Here is a 21,240-nt window from a genome sequence, read left to right as displayed (position 1 = left end):
TCCTTGGCTGGTTGTAATGTATGTGTCACATTTTTGTTTCCCTTTTATTGCCTGTGCTAAATCACACCTGCTCCTTGTTCGTATATGTGCGTCCACACCTAAGAGGCGCTACTGTGACACAATGCTTCAAAACAATCAAGCGCTCTCTCAATCTGCACTAAAAGAGCCTAATCCACTCTGACAGTGAAAACACCTGATGGCCCCGCTCCTATCTCCACAGATTCCCACCAAAGCCAGTCCGCACACACAAGCAATGACAGCTTTCTGCCTCGTTGCCATGCGCAGTTAATCAGAGAAATATCACTTTAGTAAATATGAAGTAGATCTAGTGTATGCTAATATCATTCGCTCACTTTCTTCCTGTCAGATGTGATTAGGTCAGGCCTGTAGCCTTACATTGATCTGAGCTCAGTGCAGACACACTGCTCACACCAGCCATGGCTGCAGGCAGCTCTTTATCCGGGTGGTTTTATGTGCAACATTTTCATGCCTGATCAAACTTGCTGTGGAGTAGGGGTAGAGCTATCTCCTTGACTAGTAGCTGACTAGCTATTCCACAATTAGGATATTATTTTAATTATTTAAACATATATATATATTTTAGGGGGCACCAGATAATGGTTTGAGTTGAGTGGAGTAATGTATAACATTGTTATTGCTGTTTTACACTGCAGAAGAATACAAAAGCATTATAACAAAGCTTTAAAAGATACAAGAACACACAGGAGGCGAGCTGCCTGTTTGTGACAACAGCAAAAGTTATGTTAATTTTAAATTTGTTGCAAGACATGAGAATTCAAGGTCAGTCTAGCATAATAATGAACAGCCATGCTAAGCGGCTGCTTACACGTTTTAGATGATAAGCTAAGTTTGAGATGGATGAATGATGGGCAAAATATTTGCCAGCAGAGTTTGCCTGTCACTCTCTTGGGTGTCATCCTTTACCTTCACAAAATGAGCCCACACGTTGGATTTCCTGCCTGCCTGACATGTGCACTGTAACAAATGCAGACACCAGCTCTTGTAAATGACACTGTCTATCTGTGACTAGCTGTCTGACGCAATGTCACCACTTCCTGTGGTTGTTGGAGTTTTCTGTGACTGACCAAACAAAACTTTGCTGACTAAGACTATTTTTTAATCAGCTAACATTTGGTTGACGTTGTTATGGGTTATACTCATAATCAGATTTGATTTGGAAGGCCGTTATTTACATGAAAGTTAGCGTTTTCATTTTGGCGCCCAGGTAAGCGTGATTTACTGTGCCGGAGTATGACAGCAAGATTGTGTCCTGCCAGATTGTTCTTATTGCTCTCTTGTTTAGCTCAATCTCTCAATGTAACCCAGAGCTAGTACACATGTGCAGTGTTTAGCAAAGAAGGCATGCACTTGTGCACTAAACCATCGTCAAAGTGATTTCAGAAGATGTTGCAGAGACAGAGCTATTTAGAGTTAAGTTCAATCAATCATTATTGATTGGTTGCAGACTTTATATTGGCTACACCGTACAATAAGAGCAACTGCACAGTAATGACATTAATTAAGGCAAATGCGAGCTCGGTCTAACTGACGGCCATTCTTGAAAATGCGTGGGAAGTGGGGCTAACCTCCCATTTGCTTTCTTTTGTGGAAAGGCTGTTCAGGAATATCGGGTCAGGAGCTGTAAAGTGGATCTATGATATAAAGATATAATTTACAGACCTTTTCTTGTCAGATATGATTAAGTCAGCACCATAATGGTCACATTGATTTCTAATCTACATCTTAGAGCGGACACGCCAGTCACACGAACCGTTGCTCCCTGCCTGCCAACTCTTTATCTGTGTGGTTTTGTGTACATCATTTTCGTGACTGACTGAGGTTGCAGTCCAGGATGATGTAAGCCTGTGTTAATTCAGTGTGGACAGTGCAGGCTTTGTTCTGTGCCCTTTGGTGCTGCACTAGAGCTGTGCAGGGCTCGCCTGTGTGACCTCTACCATTGTAGCACGATGTGAATTTGAAGCTTTGTTTTGCTGCTACAGTCGAATAAAAAAGGGAGCTGGGAAGGGCAGGCTTTTTATTCAGATATGCTTCCTTTAACTTTAGTTTAAATTTTTGCATCCATCATTAAGTTGTTTATTTTCCTCAGTACTCCTGTGACATAATTATCCTAGTAACGGTTTTATTCAAATATGCAGCAGACCTGCTGAAAAAGCTTAACTATTTACTTTAATCTTCTCTTTAAAGCATTTCAAAGATTTGTGAAATGCGAAGGAAGGGCAAGTAGAAGCAGATAGGCTTTGATGTTTCTGCTGCCTTAGTATTGTGTGTCACTAACAAAATGAGATCTAGACAAAGATTTTCAACTTACCCTTTAGTAAAGATGAGATATTTGTTGAGGAAGCCTTTGTGGTTATACATAATCAGCATTTTCGCAGTCTCCAACAATAATGTAAAACCACAGGTATACTTAAGACAGGATGAGGAGAGTCAGAACCTACTTTGCACTATTTCCTGACCTATTTGTGGTGCATAACTGGCATTATACAGCAGTTGCAAAAGTACAGATTTACACCTCGTTGACAACACATGGCCATATTTATTTAGCTTTGTTTTTTCCTTACTTAGTTGCTCTTCTTATTGCTTCTAATTTTTTAAATAATACATTTCCTGCAGCAGACTTTGAAATAACTTAATGCACCTTTTGTTTTTCTCTTTAGGTCAGACAAACAGGAAACAGACACGTCATCTAAACAGCATGAATCCACATCCTGTTTCAGCTAAATAAGTGCAAACACTTCATTTTACTAACCTTCAGACTGTCCCAGTTAGACACCCCTGACCACCATACTGTAACATCACCCAGTCCCCGAAAGGACAGCTTCATTACCCCATCTACCCACCCAATTAGGAGCCAGATGGCACTTCTGGCCAACCAAATCATGGATGCACGAATTCTCAGCAGCATGAATGGGAGAGTAGAGCTTTCCCAGTTCCTGAGAGTCACCAATCAAAGCATTGTCTCTCAGGTTAATTCTTCCCAAGATGATAACCGCAAAAACAGGAAGTATCCCTGCCCGTTATGTGGAAAGCGTTTCCGCTTCAACAGCATCCTTTCCCTTCACATGCGCACTCATACAGGTGAGAAGCCTTTCAAGTGCCCGTACTGCGACCACAGGGCTGCACAGAAGGGGAACCTGAAGATACACCTCCGCACACACAAGCAAGGCATTCTGGGCAAAGGCCGTGGGAGGATTAGGGAGGAGAACAGGTTGCTTCACGAGCTCGAGGAAAGGGCGATACTAAGAGACAGGCAGATGAGAGCTAGTCACGTTAGCCAACCGCAAGCAGCTAATATAAACCACCATCAAAAGCCTCTACCGCAGACTTTTCCGACACAGCCTCAGCTGTTAAGCAACTCTAGCGCAGCAGACAGCCAGCCATGTGGATCCACCTCTCCCAAGTTGACTACAATTCACGACGAGGCCATCCAGCCCCAAACCACTGGCTTCCGCTGCTCTTTCTGTAAGGGAAAGTTCAGGAAGCAGCAAGAGCTTGAGCGCCACATCAGAATCCTCCACAAGCCCTACAAATGTACTCTGTGTGAGTTTGCTGCCTCACACGAGGAGGAGCTCATCAGCCATGTTGAAATGACACATATCACAGCCGATTCGGGCTCAGGGCAAAAGCCCGCGATTGGGGCTGGTGATCAGGGAAAGCCTGTCGGTGAATTCCCCTGCGAGGTGTGCGGCCAGACCTTCAGCCAGGCCTGGTTCCTAAAGGGCCACATGAGGAAACACAAGGATTCTTTTGAGCACTGCTGCCAAATCTGTGGCCGTCGCTTCAAGGAACCCTGGTTTTTGAAGAACCACATGAAGGTGCACCTTAATAAGCTCGCTGCTAAGACCAATCTCCCTCCCGAGCGTGATTCCTCTGCTGAAATGAGTAACCTGACGCCATCGGAGCATCAGAGCAACCTCTACTCCCAGTACATCTCCCGCATTCACAACAGGTTCCTTACAGCTGAGAGAGTGGACCACCCAGATTACAACCAGATGATAGCTGCAGCTGGTGTTGACATGAAGGTCCGAGAGATGTTAGGGCGGATGATTTCCTCGGGGCCTGGTGCGGTGACAGATGCAGAGAGCTCTTCTTCGATGAGTCTAAATCATCTCCACCCTCCGCTGAGTTCCTCTAGCATGGAATATCTGCAGAAAATAATTGCTGCCAGAGATGCTCTCACCAACAGCAGCAGCTATGCGGGTTGGCAGATCATAACACCAGGGTTACCTATTGAACAGCAAATGTTCAGCCCTAAAGACCACCAGCAGCAGCAGCAGCAGCAGCAGTGCTCCTCCTATCTGCCAGAGAGATGTCTCCCTGTAGATGATGGGAAACTGTGCTTTGGTGACCCAGACACCAAAACCATAAGCAGACCTGGGAGCCCCGGCAGCGTGAGTCATCATGGGCCAGCAGAGATGATCACCGAGACGGGGAACTCTGGCAGCGCTGTGGACCATCGACCACAATCTTCTTCTCCAGCTACAGGTAATTCAGTGCAGGAAGACAAGTCTTCAGAGTAAAAGATTAGGACTACGTCTCAGCCTCTAGATAACGTTTTAATCATTCATTAGGAATTAGTCCCTGATGTTTCCATCTGTGAACTAATCTCAAAATATTTGACATAAAAGCATCTTATTATTGTTATATTTTTTCCCCTTTTTGTCAGAAATGATCAAGTGCATGTAAAACATGTGTCATCATATTTGTGACTACTTAGAGTAGGTGGATTTGAAGCAAGCACAGGGTCAGCAACACAGCTACAGATATTATCATCCACAAGGACTTTGTCTTCCTTTTAAAGATAATGGCATCATGGTGAATTGTAGGGATAATTAGTACCCTCTATTTTATATCCGTCACATCCCCACCCCTTGCCTACAGGGGCACAAGATGTTAATGCATGCCATCTGGTGTTTTTAATGATTTGATATATACCACCCAGTGATTTTTATGATTTGATCTACCACCTGGTATTTTTATTGATAGTCTTCTGTTCCACCTGGTGATTTAGATGATTCGGCTCTATGGGTAAATGCCTTCTTTATCATGGCATCCTGCTAACATGTTATCATGAGTCTAAATTACTGCTGTAACGGCGTTATTAAGAGACGAGAAGAAAAGATAAATCCAAACTTTGTTCGCTTTCCTCACAGCTTATGCTTACGGTTATTTTCTTCCAGTGTTAGAGAACTACTTATGTGCATCTAAGTCTGCTGCGCTCCTGTGGGATTTGGGCCAGTATCCTCTTAAATGATGGCCGTAGAGCAGAGATAAATGGATCAGGTCTAATCTCATTAGATGTTTTGTTTCCATATTGTACACACATACTGGCATCTGCATATTTACATGTAAATGCTCACAGTTTACAGCCAAATCCCTCTCTGGTTGCTCTTTAAGAAACATATTCAAGCTCTGTTGTTTCTACTTTCCCTCTTCTCCCCTATCTCCGAGACCATACGGTGTCACTTCCAGAAACATTTACGATAGTTGGCTAGCTGAGGATTTGAGCGTGCACAGTTCTGGGATGGCACATTCAGTATCAGACTCTAATTTCAGTCAATATTAAGCATGGAAACTAATTCATTGTAAAGGTCAGGCGTCATTGCTTTAGTCAATGATGGATCCGGCAGGCTCTCTCTCCCCCTCTCCTCCTCTCCTCTCTGTTCTTAGTCCTGTGTAATGGTAGACTCACTCTGGGGGCTTAGCACCGCATTGTTTAGCTCTGACAATATATCCCAGAGACCTCTGCAGCTGCTCCCTGTGCTCACAATGACAGATTAATTAACACAATCACACGCTGCTGGCCCTGGCTCAACGCACAGGTCTGCTGCGGGACAGATAGGTAAATCCTACACATATGGAGAACACGCACCACTTGATGAGGGTTTAATAACAGGGATAAGTTTTTTCGGAGGTGGGGGGTTGTAACTGATCAAGTCTGTCTGTCTCGATGCTTGGACACGGAGGCAGAGAGAGTGAGAGAGCGAGTGTTTTCTAATTCAGGAGAGCGGAGATGCTGAGGAAGAATTACCACTGCCAGATGTTCGGCTTGAGGAACATTGATTAGTCCAGAATTACAGGCTACATTATTCATAGTCAGCCTATGGTGGTCATGAAGTTATTGATGTACCCAACATGGATGGCAAATATAGTACAGTCATGGCTGTCAGAGTGGGAGACAGGTTCTTACAGCGCCCGATTTAGATTTTTAACTACAAACACCCAGCGTCGTAAATGAGAAATCTGACTTTGATTTGAATAGGAGGCGTGTTATGAATTCCTTCTTTCAATATCTAATCAGCACAGATTTCAAAATGCGCTTTAACTTTAATTATAAGTTGAGATTAAGAATAACGACTCTTCTTAAAGCTCACAAAGGGTCCATGCTGCAGGCCTCTGACCTACATTGGACCAGCTAGATCCCACATCTGAATGAAGAAAACACAAACTGCTAAAATGCGCTGACAGTTATTAATTAGTCCCATTCAATACTCTTAACCTCAAGGTCGGCGAGCAGGCACCATGTAACGATGTTGTCCCCACATGTGTTCCCTGCTTTTATGCTACTTTTACTGTAACTGTTACAGCCAAGAGAGCCTGAAGTGATAAGCGTCTATAAAACTGTGAATGGTAATATGAGCAGCGGTTTACCCAGAAACACAGATAAAGCAGGCTGCTGTGCAGAATATCACTTTTCCTTTGGCTGTTCCACTTCCATCCGTCTATTCTTTGTGATTGTTGAAAGCAAAAAAGCATCTTTTTACTAAATAGGTCCTTATCTAACTCTGTCATAGCTTTACAAATTCAGCTCTTATTCACAGATCAGAGTCAGTCTGACTGGTTTGTCTAAACTGATTACCTGTTGGCTTTGCCGTTTCCCTCTCACTTCTGTCTTTTAATCCTCTTTTTAATTATTATTGCAGATATGAGGCTCAAATTAAGCTCAAAATGCTTGTTTTCCTAGCATGCAGATAAAAAGATTTACCCAGGGAGTTCTGAACACCTGCCTTGAAATATTGTTCCACCGTCTCCTGAATGCCATTTGGCTTAATTGACTTGGAAACGTCCCAAATGCGTCATTGACTATGTGGTCTAATTAATATTAATAATATATGCTATTATAAACATCAAAGAACATCTGGTGCCCCTGTTTTTCTCACCAGTCTTGTGTGTGACTCTCACTCTCACTGTTTCATCTTAAACCAAACCAGCCACTATGTATCTCTGTTTTGCATTTCAGTTGCTTGATTACATATATACAGAAAGAGGCAAAGCCCCGCTGCATACAGAGTTTGATACCTACAATATAACTGCCAAATGCATGTGTAAGCATATAGTGTGTGAGTACGTGATTGCATTGACGGTGATATATGGACGTAAATTTTAAAGCCCATTTCCATATGAAATGAATCACTCGTCCGAGCCCAGCTGCATGCTTTTTCCATAGACACGGCTCACTTGAGGCATTTATTTATTTATTTACCTTTTTCATCCGCCTTGCACATTCAGTAAGGGCGGATAACTCATACGCATCACTTCATTAGATGCTCTGTGTTAGGTGAGAGAGGCTGGGGTTTGTAATGATGCAGTAATTGGAGTTTTGGTTGATAAATCTAAGCTCTAAAATTACTCCCCTCACATAATGTGCGCCTCTGCACTGTAAGTAAATCTTAAACTGATTAAGTTAGCATGAACCAGGCAATCACAAAGATGGCACCCATCCAAAGGAAGAGAAAAAAAGGCAGAGTCTTCAGTCTTTGTGTTGTTTTTAACCGCTTTCATGAAGGCTGGCAAATGGGTTTAGGAAGGTCCGCACTGAAAGATGAGGTCAGATATATGTGTTTTCTGCATTTGGAGCTGACCGGTAATGTCATCGTAATTTAAGCCACAGAATAATTGAGATATATAGTGTGTCTGAAAGAGTTCCATTAAGCTGTTTGGATCTTTTTTTTCTCTCTCTTTTTTTTTGGTCTGTTACTGGAGACAAGGGTGTGGCACTGTTGAAGTCTCTTTCCCGCTCTTGCACACCCCACACACATGTAATCTTACGTAGACTTTAAATCAAACATGCTCTATACGAGCACACTCACATATAAACACTCAGAGTGCAGTGCAAACAAAAGGAGAAGACTTTAGTTCAAGGACACGAATTTCCCATTTCAGCTGTGACTTTTCAATTTCATTTGCTGGAGCTCTATTTAATTAATACGTGGGTGTTATTTTACGGTTTTGTAAATTGTAATAGTAAAAAACAGCCCTCTCTTTACTACGATTCAGCTCATAATGCAGGTTTTCTATTAAAGTTGGAAACAAAGTAAAGTAACTACTACAGATCATTAGATTTAGATTTACCTCAGAGAATTACCTCAGGGTCAGATCTCGAGGTGTATGAAATTGATATTTCTCTGGCGGGGAATGAATCACTGTTGTAACTCAGATATTAGTCCATTAAAGAAGAACAATAAGGCATCAATATGCATAGAATTAAATTAATGGTGGTGGGTTTATCTCCCTATCCCAGACACATCCCTAAAAGACACAGTATAATGTATGACCTGACCTTCAAATGCCAGGAGAGTGTTGGGCAATAAACTGCCAATATTTGTGGCTTAATGGCATCGGATGACTTTTACTGTAATTGGAATGGCAGCGAAACAGCTGGGCTGTTTAAAGACAGTGCAAGGCAGAGGTCTCAGACAATCACTAACTCAAAATGGTCACAGGGAGTGTGTTTAACCCTGAAGGGTGTTTCTGTGATAGCTATAAGGATTAAACTGAAGGTAAACAGAGGGAAGAAGACATTTAAATTACCTTTAATTAAAAGTTATGGTGTGCGAGATCAAATCTTGCATCCAGATGGATATTATTCACTGGCTAAAAGGAGAAAAATCACCCTTTGTCATTCTCCACAATAATACACTTTGTACTGTTTGAATTATGTTTCCAACGCACCATTTTTCAAGTGTGAAGCAAAAATAAACTCAGCTACAGTACATGGTGTGGTTAATCAGAACTGCTCACATGTTGGACTTCGTTATTTCTGACTGGGAAACCCACTTACTGGTTTTGATGGAATGAGGTTCTTGTCTGCAACATCTGCCTTGTTCTAGTTGCTTTACAATCTCACTGTTTATTATTTCTGGAAGAATCTTGTTTGGTGTTAACGTCTTTGGGTGTATTTATTGCACATGGTGGTGGCGTCCATACTGTAAAATGATGGATCACTGGAGCTGAAAGCTGATTACAAGCTTGATTTACTGCAGGGCAGCACTTAAATCATTCAACTCAGCCTGGTGTGGGATTGCAACATTTTTCATGTTTAGACAACTGTTGTTGGTACATGCTCAGAACCAAATGCTCAGTATGTCTCATATGCACATGCTTTCCTAATTTGATTAAGTTTGTCTTATGTTTTTGCTGTTGTCATCTGTTGCTGTTAGGTGAGAAAGTCTACAGGTGTCCACCTTCAAATGACTACACCTCTGCACAGACAGCCTCCCTCGGCTTCCATCTGGATCAGTACCACTTCACCAACTGGCAGAACAACGGGGATCTTTCTTCTCCTCTACAGCCTAGCAGCAGCAGCAGCTCCAGCCCTAACCCCAGCTCCAAGCTCCGACCCAGATCCAGGGAGGACTGGAGCCCGGCTGCGGGGCCGTATCTCAGTCTGGAGAGCCACAGCGAAAATTCCTTGCTCATTAACAAGCAGTCCGATCTCGCTGACCGAGATGCGGGTCTAGACGGCTCTTTGTCTGCTCAAAATCGGAAGTCCCAGTATGAGCCTTTGGATTTGTCTGTCAGGCCAGACACCGTCACATCTCATTCAGCTGTGTCTCCTGCTGTGCTGGTACAGATGTCCAGCGTTTTTAGTAATGGACTGTCCTCCTCCATTACCCGCCAGCGACAAAGTTACTCGAACGCACCAGCTGAACTCAGTGTGAAACCCACATTTCAGTCTGACCTCTTGGTGCACGGAGCCAAGGAGGAGATGAACGCACAGAACGCAGGCTCTACAGTTCATGATGGTGAAGGTGAATTTGAGAAATCTGACCAAGGGAGGGAGGACAAAAATGACAATGCTGCCAAGTGGAAAATACTGAAAAATAATGTCCTTGAGTCAAAAGAGCCGGGAGAGGCCAGCGCTGATTTTGAGGGTGCTGGTGAAAAGAAGCAAGACAAGCTAGGACAATGGGTCAGAGCTGTGGCTGAATCTCCCATTTCCTCTCTGGAGAGCATAACTCCAGGACAGTCGGATCCACTTCAGCACCAGGGCGGCCTGCTCTCCTTCCTCAGATCCCAGGGGAGCCTCAACAGCACACCTGCTAGCGCCCACAAAGTCGGTCTGAACGGTGGGGGGAACATGGAGAAAGACATTGCATCAGGTGAGCACGAGCTGATATATCACATACACTAAATGCAGCTGTCACTGTTATCAAGATGTATCCAGAGCTGTCTCCAGATTCGAAGGCAAATATTGCCACCTAGTGGTCAGACAGCAGCTATGCTTTGAACCACATTATTTCTGTGCATGTGATAAACTGCTGCGAGTGGGAACAGAGCATGATTATTATTTTTTGACTAAGCTCTATATATAACTGGCCAACTAGAGTGCAAGCTCAAACTTTTATACATTGTCTGGTGTGAGGATCCTGCTACAGAACACCAAAAAAAGTTTTGGCGGTATCTCAGCCCTCGTCACCTGACAGCAGAAGTGTGAAGATCGAGTGTGAGTGTGTGAATGAATCACACCAATTATGAACAGCACACTTCCCTTATACTTATAGCACTTGAGTTTTTTCTTGCAGATCTTATATCTGATCTCAAACAAGGGCTAAAGAAGACACAGGTGTGTGGCACTGATTACCCCTACACTTTAAAGGGTGATATAATCTCCTAGTGTGATAGGTTACAAATCGCCAAGCCAATGGAGCCCACTGATGGAGAGGCTTAAGCTCTTGTGCTGGTGTGATATGCTTGCTGAGTGCAGATTTAATAATGCTGTCTCTCAGGAGAGGGAATCCAACAGCTGGGGTCTTTGATATGCATGTATTATGAGTGCAACATGATACACCTTCCCTCTGATCCCCCTCTTATTCAGAAACTCAATATGTTCATGTGAAAGACAGGAAAGTGCCTGTCAACTCCATTAGGGATTAACATCTGTTCCCTTTCTTTATGATTCTAACAGCAAGATGTAGTTTTCTATTTGATTGTACAGATGGTTATTATAATATGCCGAGAAGCACCCCTCCCCTTCACCTCCTGTCATAGCCGTCACACTGTTCATGTTTCTTTCTTGCTTTTATTATGTATAATGCCATTTGGATTAAAAAACATTGATTTTAAAAAAACCTTTCCTCCGAAAAGCAGAAAAAATGACATCAAACAGTTCATCCCTCACATGCAGCAGGCCATACCGTAACTGTGGCCTGCACTTTTCAGCAATCGGATCAATGCAAGGAGCTATTTCAAGCATCGCTTGCCTTTTGTTCACTGCAGATTGATCCTCTGCGTTTTCTCTCTCAGGAAGTTGACTTCAAAGGCACAATAAACACCTGTCAGTCAAACTGGACAGTGAGATGCGGGGCTGACATTGAGAGTCCATCGAGTGTCCTCTAAAACTGAGCTAAGCAGGTGGCCTAGCAGTCTGTCCTGTCTGCAGCGCAGACCAGGTGGCTTTGTCATGGGGCTGTCTTCTGTTGACCCCATCCTCTCCATACTGTATGGCACGTCGAGTGGCATGGTGACATATTGCTGGGCAGTTTGGACATGGAGTGATGTGTTTGTGATGACAGTTCAGGTCGGCTCCAATGTGCCAGCAGTGGTAATTGGCCAGATGGTGACCTCTGGTTGAACCTGTCTGCATGCTCATTAGTCTCACTGAGCCCTCCCTTGTGTTTTAAACACTCTCTTACCGCTGCACTGCTTGGGCTCAACCACTAGATGGCAACATTTACCACTCTAACAGCTGAGGCTGCGGTAAATAGCTCACTCCCAAGTAGTTTGACATGCATCCATATTTCAGAGGCACAATTAGGACAACTATTTCTGAGAATGCTGTCATGTTGCAAAATGGATGCCTTGGGGCAACTTTAAAAGAGTTAACCAGTTAACCATGTCAACTGTTCCTTCGGTGATGTCAGATCAGGCCTCAGACTCATGAGAACAAGTGAACATGAGAAGATCGATAAAGAAAGGATTAAGAATGAAAGAACATGGAGGACAGAGAGAAAGAAAAGGCCCTGATTTGAAAGGTTGAAAGGGGTGAGTCATTATCTCATTGTCTGACCTCTGTATACCCTCCTCGGAGAGGGTGACAGAGAGCAGGAGAAAAGGAGAGAGAAAAGGAGCGAGAAAGATCACCATAGATGGAGATAGATGGAGCGACAGTGAGGTGAAAGAGGAGCGGTAGTGCGGCTGTCTCTATGAGCAGATGTCGTTTGAGGGCAGCGAGAGGGCAGCGCGGCCTGCCTTTGTGCCGTGCTTCTCCCCATAGAGATAATGAAGGGTGGAGCACTGGGAAGGATGTGCAGTCATCACTCACTGTCTGTGTGCCATCAGAGCTCAGGCCTGTGTCATCCGTCACCATTCAGCTCTTCTGGCCCCCGTCGGCCCCGCCACTGTCATCATGGTCATTATCTCAGCCTGTGACACACAACACACTCTCGCTGCACACACACACACACACACACGCACACACACCACACACAAACACATCATTGCATGCATGCAGGTGTGAACATACATGTGTACAACCTCAAGCAAATATGCAAAGGCAAGGCAGGATATGCTTTTCTAGTACTAGTCCCTGCCCAATAGCAACAAAAACAAAAAAATATATAAAACTATACTTCCCATAATAGACAATATAACCACATATAAACCTACTGTTTTGATATATAGAATGATGATAAGAAGAATTACAACTGAAAGACTCAAATAAGTAAAAATCTACTAAAGAATATATAAAAACTTTGCTTAGTTTACTGTTAAAAATTGATCCAAGGTTGACACATTTTAGTCTGTACACAGAGGTTTTAGCCCTATTAAATAAAATAACTAGTTAAAGGAATGAAAAGAGGGGAAACAAGTTAGATGAAAGGATTATATTTAACCTTTTGAGTGGTAGGCTAGCTCTGGATGCAATATCTTGATTTTTGAATTAGTAAAAGGCTCATTCAACATGCAGAAATTTGGGAATACACGCCAGAGTCGGGTGATGAACTTTAAAACAAATTCCCAAGTTTTCCCCTTTTCTTTGAAATATAACATGTGAGGTGCAACACATCCATTTGAAGAAATTCTAAACTTGCCTTCTGGTTCATCTCTAACCGAACATACTTGTGACAGGTTATTTATGTGCGCACAGATCTTTTTTTCTTTTTGTGCTGTGATTTCAAGTTCACTCACTTTCAGTTTATCTTTTGAATAAAGTCATTTTGAATATGTGGTTAAACTGTTGGTTTGTTTATAATCTGACTTATTCATGAAAGATTGTGCGTATTGTCCTGTTCCTTTGGCCGCAACTGTGAAAATAAATTGCAAGGAACTGAGATTATCCTTTAAGTTCAGTGTCAACGTTCTGCAGATTCAAAGTCAGTAATCACTCTGTTTTTGTACTACTGGCAGAGTTCCACTCTTTCTTTCAACACCACACAATCCCACCCTTCTCATTTCCTGTTGAGTCTCTTCATGCATTGTTATATATGTATAGGGGTACGTGTGTGTGTGTGTGTGAGTGTATTTCTTTGAGTGAATGGCTGGTCTGAAGCTGTGGCTTGAGTAGCCTGTGAATGGAGGATCATATGGCGGCGAGATGGATGGCTAAGAGCCCACTGCTGTCTCCTCTAATTGTAAAATATTAGTTACATTAGACTCTGGCCTGTGATTAATGGAACTTATTTGGAGGTTGCCCTCTGTTGGACCTCCCCTCTCCTCTGGTGGGAGGACTAAAAGAGCAGCAGACTGAGGAAGACGAGGAGGGACAGAAAGCAAGGCAACAGAGGCAGAGAAGGGGGAGACACGCTGGGCACCGAGCGACTAATGTAGGCCCAAGACCTTTTGGCTTATTATTAACCGACTTTATGAAAGTGTAATAGGCTACAGAATTGTTCACAGCGCCTGAGTGCATTTACAAGGATTTGATAAGATTGAGGAAAATCTGTCAAGTTTATCAAGTTACAAGGGAACGTGTGAAATTTGAGGAAGTGGAAGTCAGAAAAATGACATTAAAGTTTTAACAAGGAGTGTTTATTTTTATGCATCCAACCTCCTCTCCTGTCTTTCCACGTCAGGCTGAAGCCAGGGAAGCTTAAGTGAGGCAGGCAGAGTTTAAGGTGCGCCACAAACTGCACTCTACCTGGGTCTGACAAAGCTTATCTTTACTGCTGTTCATTCCAGCTCTCTGTCTCTCATACACACACAAACACAGACACACACAGACCCTTCTGTGCTATCCTGATGATATTCAGATGTGTCAGGCCTAGTTTGTAAATGTGTGTGTGTGTGTGTGTGTGTCCTTTACGGCCATCAGGTTATTATACAGCAACAGATGGAGCATTACCTTTTATTGCTCACACCTTCTGTGAGTTTTCCCACTTTTCCCTCCAAAAAACACCTTTTTTATGTAGATGTGAAAGCGAGCGTTGAGCTGTGTACAGCTGTCTCAGCTCTGATGAGGAGCATGATAGAGTGGAAGAGGCGAGGGCGGGGTGAAAAGGCTGAGACAGCCCTCACTTTTTGGGAAGTGATGTCAAATGACATCAGCACATAATGGTTTACTGTAACCATGAATCACAGAAAAACACATTGAAGTGTTAGACAGAGGGGAAAAGAGAAAGTCATTATATGAGGTAACATCTCAAAAATAGCACAGCGGTGAACAAGGACACATGGCTGTCTAGGTAGAGAGGTAAATGAGTCACTTTTGCTTTGATCTTAGCAAGCCTGAAGGCTTTGGTATCATACTGATTTTTTATTGAGGTTGGATAAACATCTGGAAGCTACTAGTGTTAAGCTTTGTTGTTTGTATCTTAAGGGTACATTGTGTGCTGGGTCATGTATGTTCACATTGTTTATGGAGAAACTATGCAGCGGGCACGAAGGAGGTGGACAGACAGGACGTTTTGGCATGCCTTGCCTCCCAGCTGCAGACATCTGTCATTCCTCAGCTCAACACTTGTGTGCGTGTTTATTTATTTGTGTGTGTGTGTGTGCGTGCATGTGTGAGTTGTGAGCAGGAAGTGTGTAATAATGAGCATGAACTTGCATGCCTTTTTAGAAAAACCCGTCAGCCCATTAGGTGTCACAGGATGAAGGCTAAGTGCCAAAGTGATCAGAAAATCAACAATCTGCAAGCCTACAGCAGCTTCAGTGCACAATAACAAATATTAACATTTCTCTCACATCTCACCTGGCCACATCTGTTGTAGAGCACTGGAAAAATGACCTGCCAAGACTAATGTTTGCTATCCAGAACTAAAAACATACCACATGCATTCTTCACAGAAATCAGTATTATTCTGTTTTAGCAGAGGCTTATTCTGCGTCACACAGTGAGGGTTTTTATTTTTTGTCAGGGAACTTGTTTTTCTTTGATTTTATTGGCTGACTGTGTTGTGTTCAGCATGCACAAACCCGATGCATTATAATCTCAAAAACTGCCCGGTGGGATTGTGATTATTTACTTGTTGCAAACATTAACCGCCACCCCATTCCCGTGTATTCGTTTCCAGCTCGGAAGCCTTTCCAGTGCCGTTACTGCCCCTACAGCGCCTCCCAGAAGGGCAACCTGAAGACTCACGTCCTTTGTGTGCACCGTAAGCCGTTTGACAACAGTCTCTACCCTGACCGCCGCCTTCGACGTTCGCACACACCCCAGATGCCCTCCAGACTGCCTCTGAGCATCACGGGAGACAACCGTGCGCCAGAGACAGACCAGATCGGCGTGACATCCCTCTGCGGGACTTGATGTTATCGTATTAACAGCACATACAGACAGTTATGGTTATTGTTTTAGCTTCACCTCAAAAGGATTAGGATGATGGAGATTGTTAAAAAGAAGTTAACAGCCAACCTTGATGTACATTCCAGTGTTTACTTGAAGAGCCACAGTATGTATTTATCTGTAGCAAAAGAAGCTGCCTATAATAATAAAGTCCATTGTGATGTGAATGTGTAGCTGGGGTACTTAGTGTCGTTCATTTTGTCTAAAGTGTCCAAACGATTTACTTGTGTTTACATGCATCTATCAGTCCAGCACTTGTCTGATAGGGAGAGTGTACCGTGCCTGCCCAAAGCACTTGTTCTTTCATCCAGTAAATACCCTGTGTTACATTTTTGTAAATATCGCTCGATTTCCCTTCCAGTCCAGAAGTCTTGTCTATCTGTCAGGATATGGTGCCAGATGTTCAGGCTTTAATCGCGGCAGATGTAATGAAGTAGAATGTTGCACATCGGAGCTTCCATTTGTTCTGGATTCCACTCCAGGGAGAAAGCCTCTCTCACATATAATTATTGCCCATTAACTCCTATGCTTCATGCCCTCGTGCTGGAACAATGCTCAATTAAGGGGAACCAAAGAAATGGAAAAACTGCAGAGATTCATCGATAGTACATTCAAATGATTTTCCCCCCCTACTTTTTTCAATCCAGTCAAACCAATCATGTGTGTATATACCAGATCTATCCACTAGTGGAACACAGGCACAATCAACTGAGCTATTGTGTGCTGCTATGGCCATGTATGGTGATTTTAGCGTGATCTGAGCTGCCTCAGCCTCCCGTGCCAGAAGCCCGCCTGTATACCCAGAGATCACCTTGGGCAGCTGTGTGCCTGTTCAGCCGGGGCCTCGTAGCCACAGCGATGTGACTTTGACTGACAGTCGGCCTGACAACTCCATTCATGCGCCACCTGCTAGCTGTCAATCAGGGCGGCCATCCTGGGGCTATTGATGGAGCTGTCAGCCTGTGTGAGATGTGTCTGTCAAAGCCCACCCACTCTGCCACTCTGTCTCCCTGCCTGGGCAGTCTGACATTCGTTTACTGTCCTCCTTCCACCCTTCTTTTCCTTCCATCTCCTTCTCTTTCTTCCACTCTCTGTCTGTCTGTCTCCTGCCTGTTTCCCATCAGAGACATGGCAGCCCCTTAATCCCCGATCCAATCACAGATTCTTTGGGTACACATTTGTCATCCTCAAACCCTCTGGTTTTTGTAATGGAGTGCTTCACAAACACTTCTGCAGGTGACTTGGGCGCCATATACATGTGTTGTTTGGTTTTTTTCACAGCTGCCTCTCGCACGTGTGTGTACCCAGTTAACTCTGAATGTCACCAGTTCTTTTTTCTCCAAGTTTGTCTCTGCACCATCCTCCTCCACCTCCTCTGTTCATTCACCCTTCATGTCTCTACCTGACAGGTGACAAGGTCTGGGCCTCCAGCTGACTGGCTAATCGGAGGCCTGTCATACCTGTCAATATTTTTTCAGGGCTGTGCCAAGCTAGACCAGACCATCTTTTGAGTTGACCAAGGACACAGAGTTTTGTGACAAGAGGAGGAAAACTCTAGAAAATTCACTAGCTTGTACCCCTCCAACAGCCCTCTGGATATGGTTCATCCCTAAAGCCTCATCCTGTCAAAGCTCCTAATTAGGCACAGTTTCCCTTAAAGCAGGGACTTTAATTAATGCTGAAGAAGTTTGTTAATTACTCTTAATGGTGATGAATGTTTTAGTTAATGTCACACTACCGTTGTCACTAGCACGCTCAGGATTTTTGTGCTTAGGAAGGCCTGCGTGTTTTTTTTTAGTGCTTATTTACATTTGGACTCAATTTTAGACCCTGCTGTCACTTGATCTGAGAAGGCTGTGTGCATATGATTGGCTTGACAGACAAGTAGAATGCAGAGATGCCAAATTCTTGTATTTTTATTTGCCTAAGCTTTGGCTCACCTTGACCTTTTGCTGAGAATGACATCCTGTTTACGTGCAGTAAATCAATCCTGATTCTCTGACGCCTATAAATAACCGTTCTCTGGAGAAAAGGAAGAGATGTCATCCCACTGACTGTCGACGCGGGGTTTATCTTTACAACCTGAAGTCGGAATCAAGCCATTTTTACGCCAAGTGTTTTGGTCTGAAAGTGCAACATTTAAACACGTTAAACAGGGTTAAACACATCTAACAGATGTTTTGTTTTTTCTTCTTCTTCTCTTTTCCCACAATGAAAACGATCACCAACATTTCCCGTTCTTCTCGTCTTCCTTTAATTTCTGCTCGTGTCCTCATTATTATCCATCCTTTTATTACTACTAGTTACTGTTGCCGATCTGCAGATCATATTTGAGGTCTCTTTCTCAGCCTCATTGAGAGAGGCGGGCCATGTACAGCTAATCAGCTTGAATAAGTAAAGGAAACAGTTTGACAGGCCAGGTAATGAGAAGTAATGAATCACTAATCACAATCTCTTACAACCCTTGGAGCACAGATGAAAAATTAAAGGTAATTAGCTTGCACAGTTGTGAAAACAATATTTAAGACTGTTGGCATCACATGGCACAGACTTAACAGATTTTCTCTGCAGATAACATACATCAACACCACGCTGAAGTCCTAATATCAAGCTGTTATTGGAAAAGCTTTCTAGATGCAATTTTAGTGACTGATCTGATTGGGGTATACACGTCTCGCTCCTTTTTTTTCCTTCTCGGGCAATCTTGCCAAAACGCGAGCATGAAAAATGTTTCACTTAGCTTTTACCCCTCAGATTTTTCCTACCAAGGGAAAGAGGGAACATGCCAACAACACGCTTCTAAAATTTAGCTCTAATAAAACACTGAGAAGTCTGTTCATTCTCTGGTTCCCTCACACACACACACATAGAGATGCACATATATAGAATATAAGGTAAATCAGAGATCTGCGGTTGGAGCTGCAAACCTTCTGCAGCTCTCCATGGTTCCTGTGCTTGACAGCAGAGTGAAGGATGCTTTGACAGAGCCCGTGTTTGACAAGTCTGCGTGAGACTCAAAGTACAGGCTCCAGACATGGACTGTCAGTCAAAGCCGGCACATCTCCCAGCTGAGACATGCCAGTTTAGTCACAGTTACAAAGGAACTAATATGCGTTAAGTGGAGCAAGGCACACATATGGGCCTGGTAGAGCCCTGTGTCCCGAGGCTGGGATTGAATGGATGCCAAAGAACATAAGCCCAAGATATAAAAAGAATTACAAGGGGACAAATAAAACATGGGGATTATGTCAGTGTGAGAAATGGAGGCGTTGTAATTCTGCATGTGTGCCGGCTTGCCTCTCCTGTTTCAGCATCCAGGGCCTGTGGGCTGTAGCCCGGCAGTCCTGCACCTGTGCTTTGAGGATCCAGGAGCTTTAGAGACAGAATGGAGAGGAGGCTGTTATACTGTATCAGGGAGGGAGAAAAAAAAGATGGGGAGGAAGGAGGGGGAAGAAAAAGTGGGACAGGACAGACTGATTGGGGGTGCTGGAGACAGCAAGAATGCTGTATCTGGCAAATCAGATGCCAGCACCCGTGTTTTGGATTTTTGGCTTACATGCAGGAGAGTAAAGCTTTCTCAGTACATGTTTACAGTTAAATACTAGTGACGTGAAGTGACTCGATCTGAGTCCATAGGTGCTCCCCGGCTCGGCAGTTTGTGCGGCGTTCTCACCGAAAGCTGATTTGAGTTTCAAGCCTCCTCTCTCTCTTTCACTTTTTTCTTCACTTTCTGCTGAAAAGACCTGTCTCGCATAACAAACAATTGCACCAAACTCCATTAAAATCACTTCATGTGGATGTGATAGTGCCTCAAGTTAAAGGCTATAATTGAAACGCATTTGACAAACCACGCACCGCAAAGCGACAATAGACAAGCTGTGATTCTCACTTGTTATTCAGTGGAAATGATTATCATCATTTTATTCGGTGCCCTACACAACTTCCTTGAATAGTACATCTTTAAAACAGTGATTCTCGGATTTGCTCATGCTAACGATCTTCAGATGGATAGACACCCGCATAACGATTTTCTTTTTCTCTACATGAGTCGGTATATAATGGCCAACGGAACCTATACACGGTTTCCTGATGAACTAAAAACTGAAATGAGCTTATTTATTTATTTATTTATTTATTCGATTTGATGACACCCAAGCAAGGCTCCCTGAATGCCACTTTGACAACTTACTGTTCTCCAATCTGCACCGAAGCGCAGTGTAACCAGTCAAACCCTAAGAAGTGGAAAGTCTCCCTGGGAAGATGCTCTCGTCCATTGATTTGAAGTGACAGCCACATCCTTGACAAACACACCTGTCATTGTCCAAGTCACATCACATTTTCAGATTCAAAGACAGAAGACAGGAGAGGTGTGCAGATTTGTGTGTGTGTGTCTGCATGTGTGTATTTATGCAGAAGTGAGCATGAGAACCCATAAGAAAGTTTCTTCATCTCTCTTTTTTTCTTTTTTGTGGGTAGATATGTCCACTCGGCTCCAGCTGTTGTATAGGAACACGGCCAGATTCTTTCATTGGCTTCTTCAGCCGATGTTTATGAAACAAGACATCTGGGATATTTATTTTGAAACAGGCGTCAGAATGGATTTAATGTGCCAGAATCTGCTGACCATCACTCTGCGTGTATAGTCTTATCTCAGTGTGCCTCTGCAGTGGTGTGGCAAGTTTTAAATGGGGAGGGGGGCTGGTTATGGGGGACTGAGGGAGGGGGGGGAGGGTGATGAGCTGCTGCAATAATAAGCAGATTTTAATGATTTACTATAAATCAGCAGACGAGGCCTCTGCTTGGGGAGACTGAGGGGGATGACAGCTCCTGACTCACACACCTCGCAAATGCCTTGCTGATGATGTGTGTGCGCTTCAGATCATCAATCACTGAGCACACACACACCTACGCAAACACACACACAAGTCAGACTTTTACGAAACACATGCTTTCAACACACGTATGCAGGTGCACGGGCATGCACGCACACACACACACGTATGGTCACACACATGTTTCTTGTCTCTAATGTCTCCTGTGCTGTGGCAGGGGACAAATCAATCATGGGTACAGAAGTTCAAGGGGGTAAGAGATTGTCTGGTCCGTTTTTCCCTATGCTATTGATCCCATTTTACTGGCATCATCGCCAAGCTGTCTCACAAACCCCGGGATGGCGATGGATTGAAAGTGGA

General features: G+C 43.6%; 1 protein-coding gene across 1 annotated transcript; it reads left to right on the top strand.

The window, feature by feature from the left end:
- Positions 1-2,741: 2,741 nt before the first annotated feature.
- Positions 2,742-16,196, top strand: LOC113024976 (zinc finger protein 516-like; the record flags this gene model as incomplete). The annotated part of the gene is made up of 3 exons (XM_026172274.1): positions 2,742-4,527; positions 9,483-10,424; positions 15,777-16,196. Coding segments are annotated over 3 exons (2,964 nt in total), but the record flags the coding sequence as incomplete, so codon positions are not given.
- Positions 16,197-21,240: the final 5,044 nt, after the last annotated feature.

Source organism: Astatotilapia calliptera, chromosome 7 (assembly GCF_900246225.1).
Source record: "Astatotilapia calliptera chromosome 7, fAstCal1.2, whole genome shotgun sequence".
In the NCBI taxonomy this organism is placed as follows: Eukaryota; Metazoa; Chordata; class Actinopteri; order Cichliformes; family Cichlidae; genus Astatotilapia; species Astatotilapia calliptera.
Note: the sequence above shows the minus strand (reverse complement) of the source record. Positions and strands in the feature narration are given on the sequence as shown.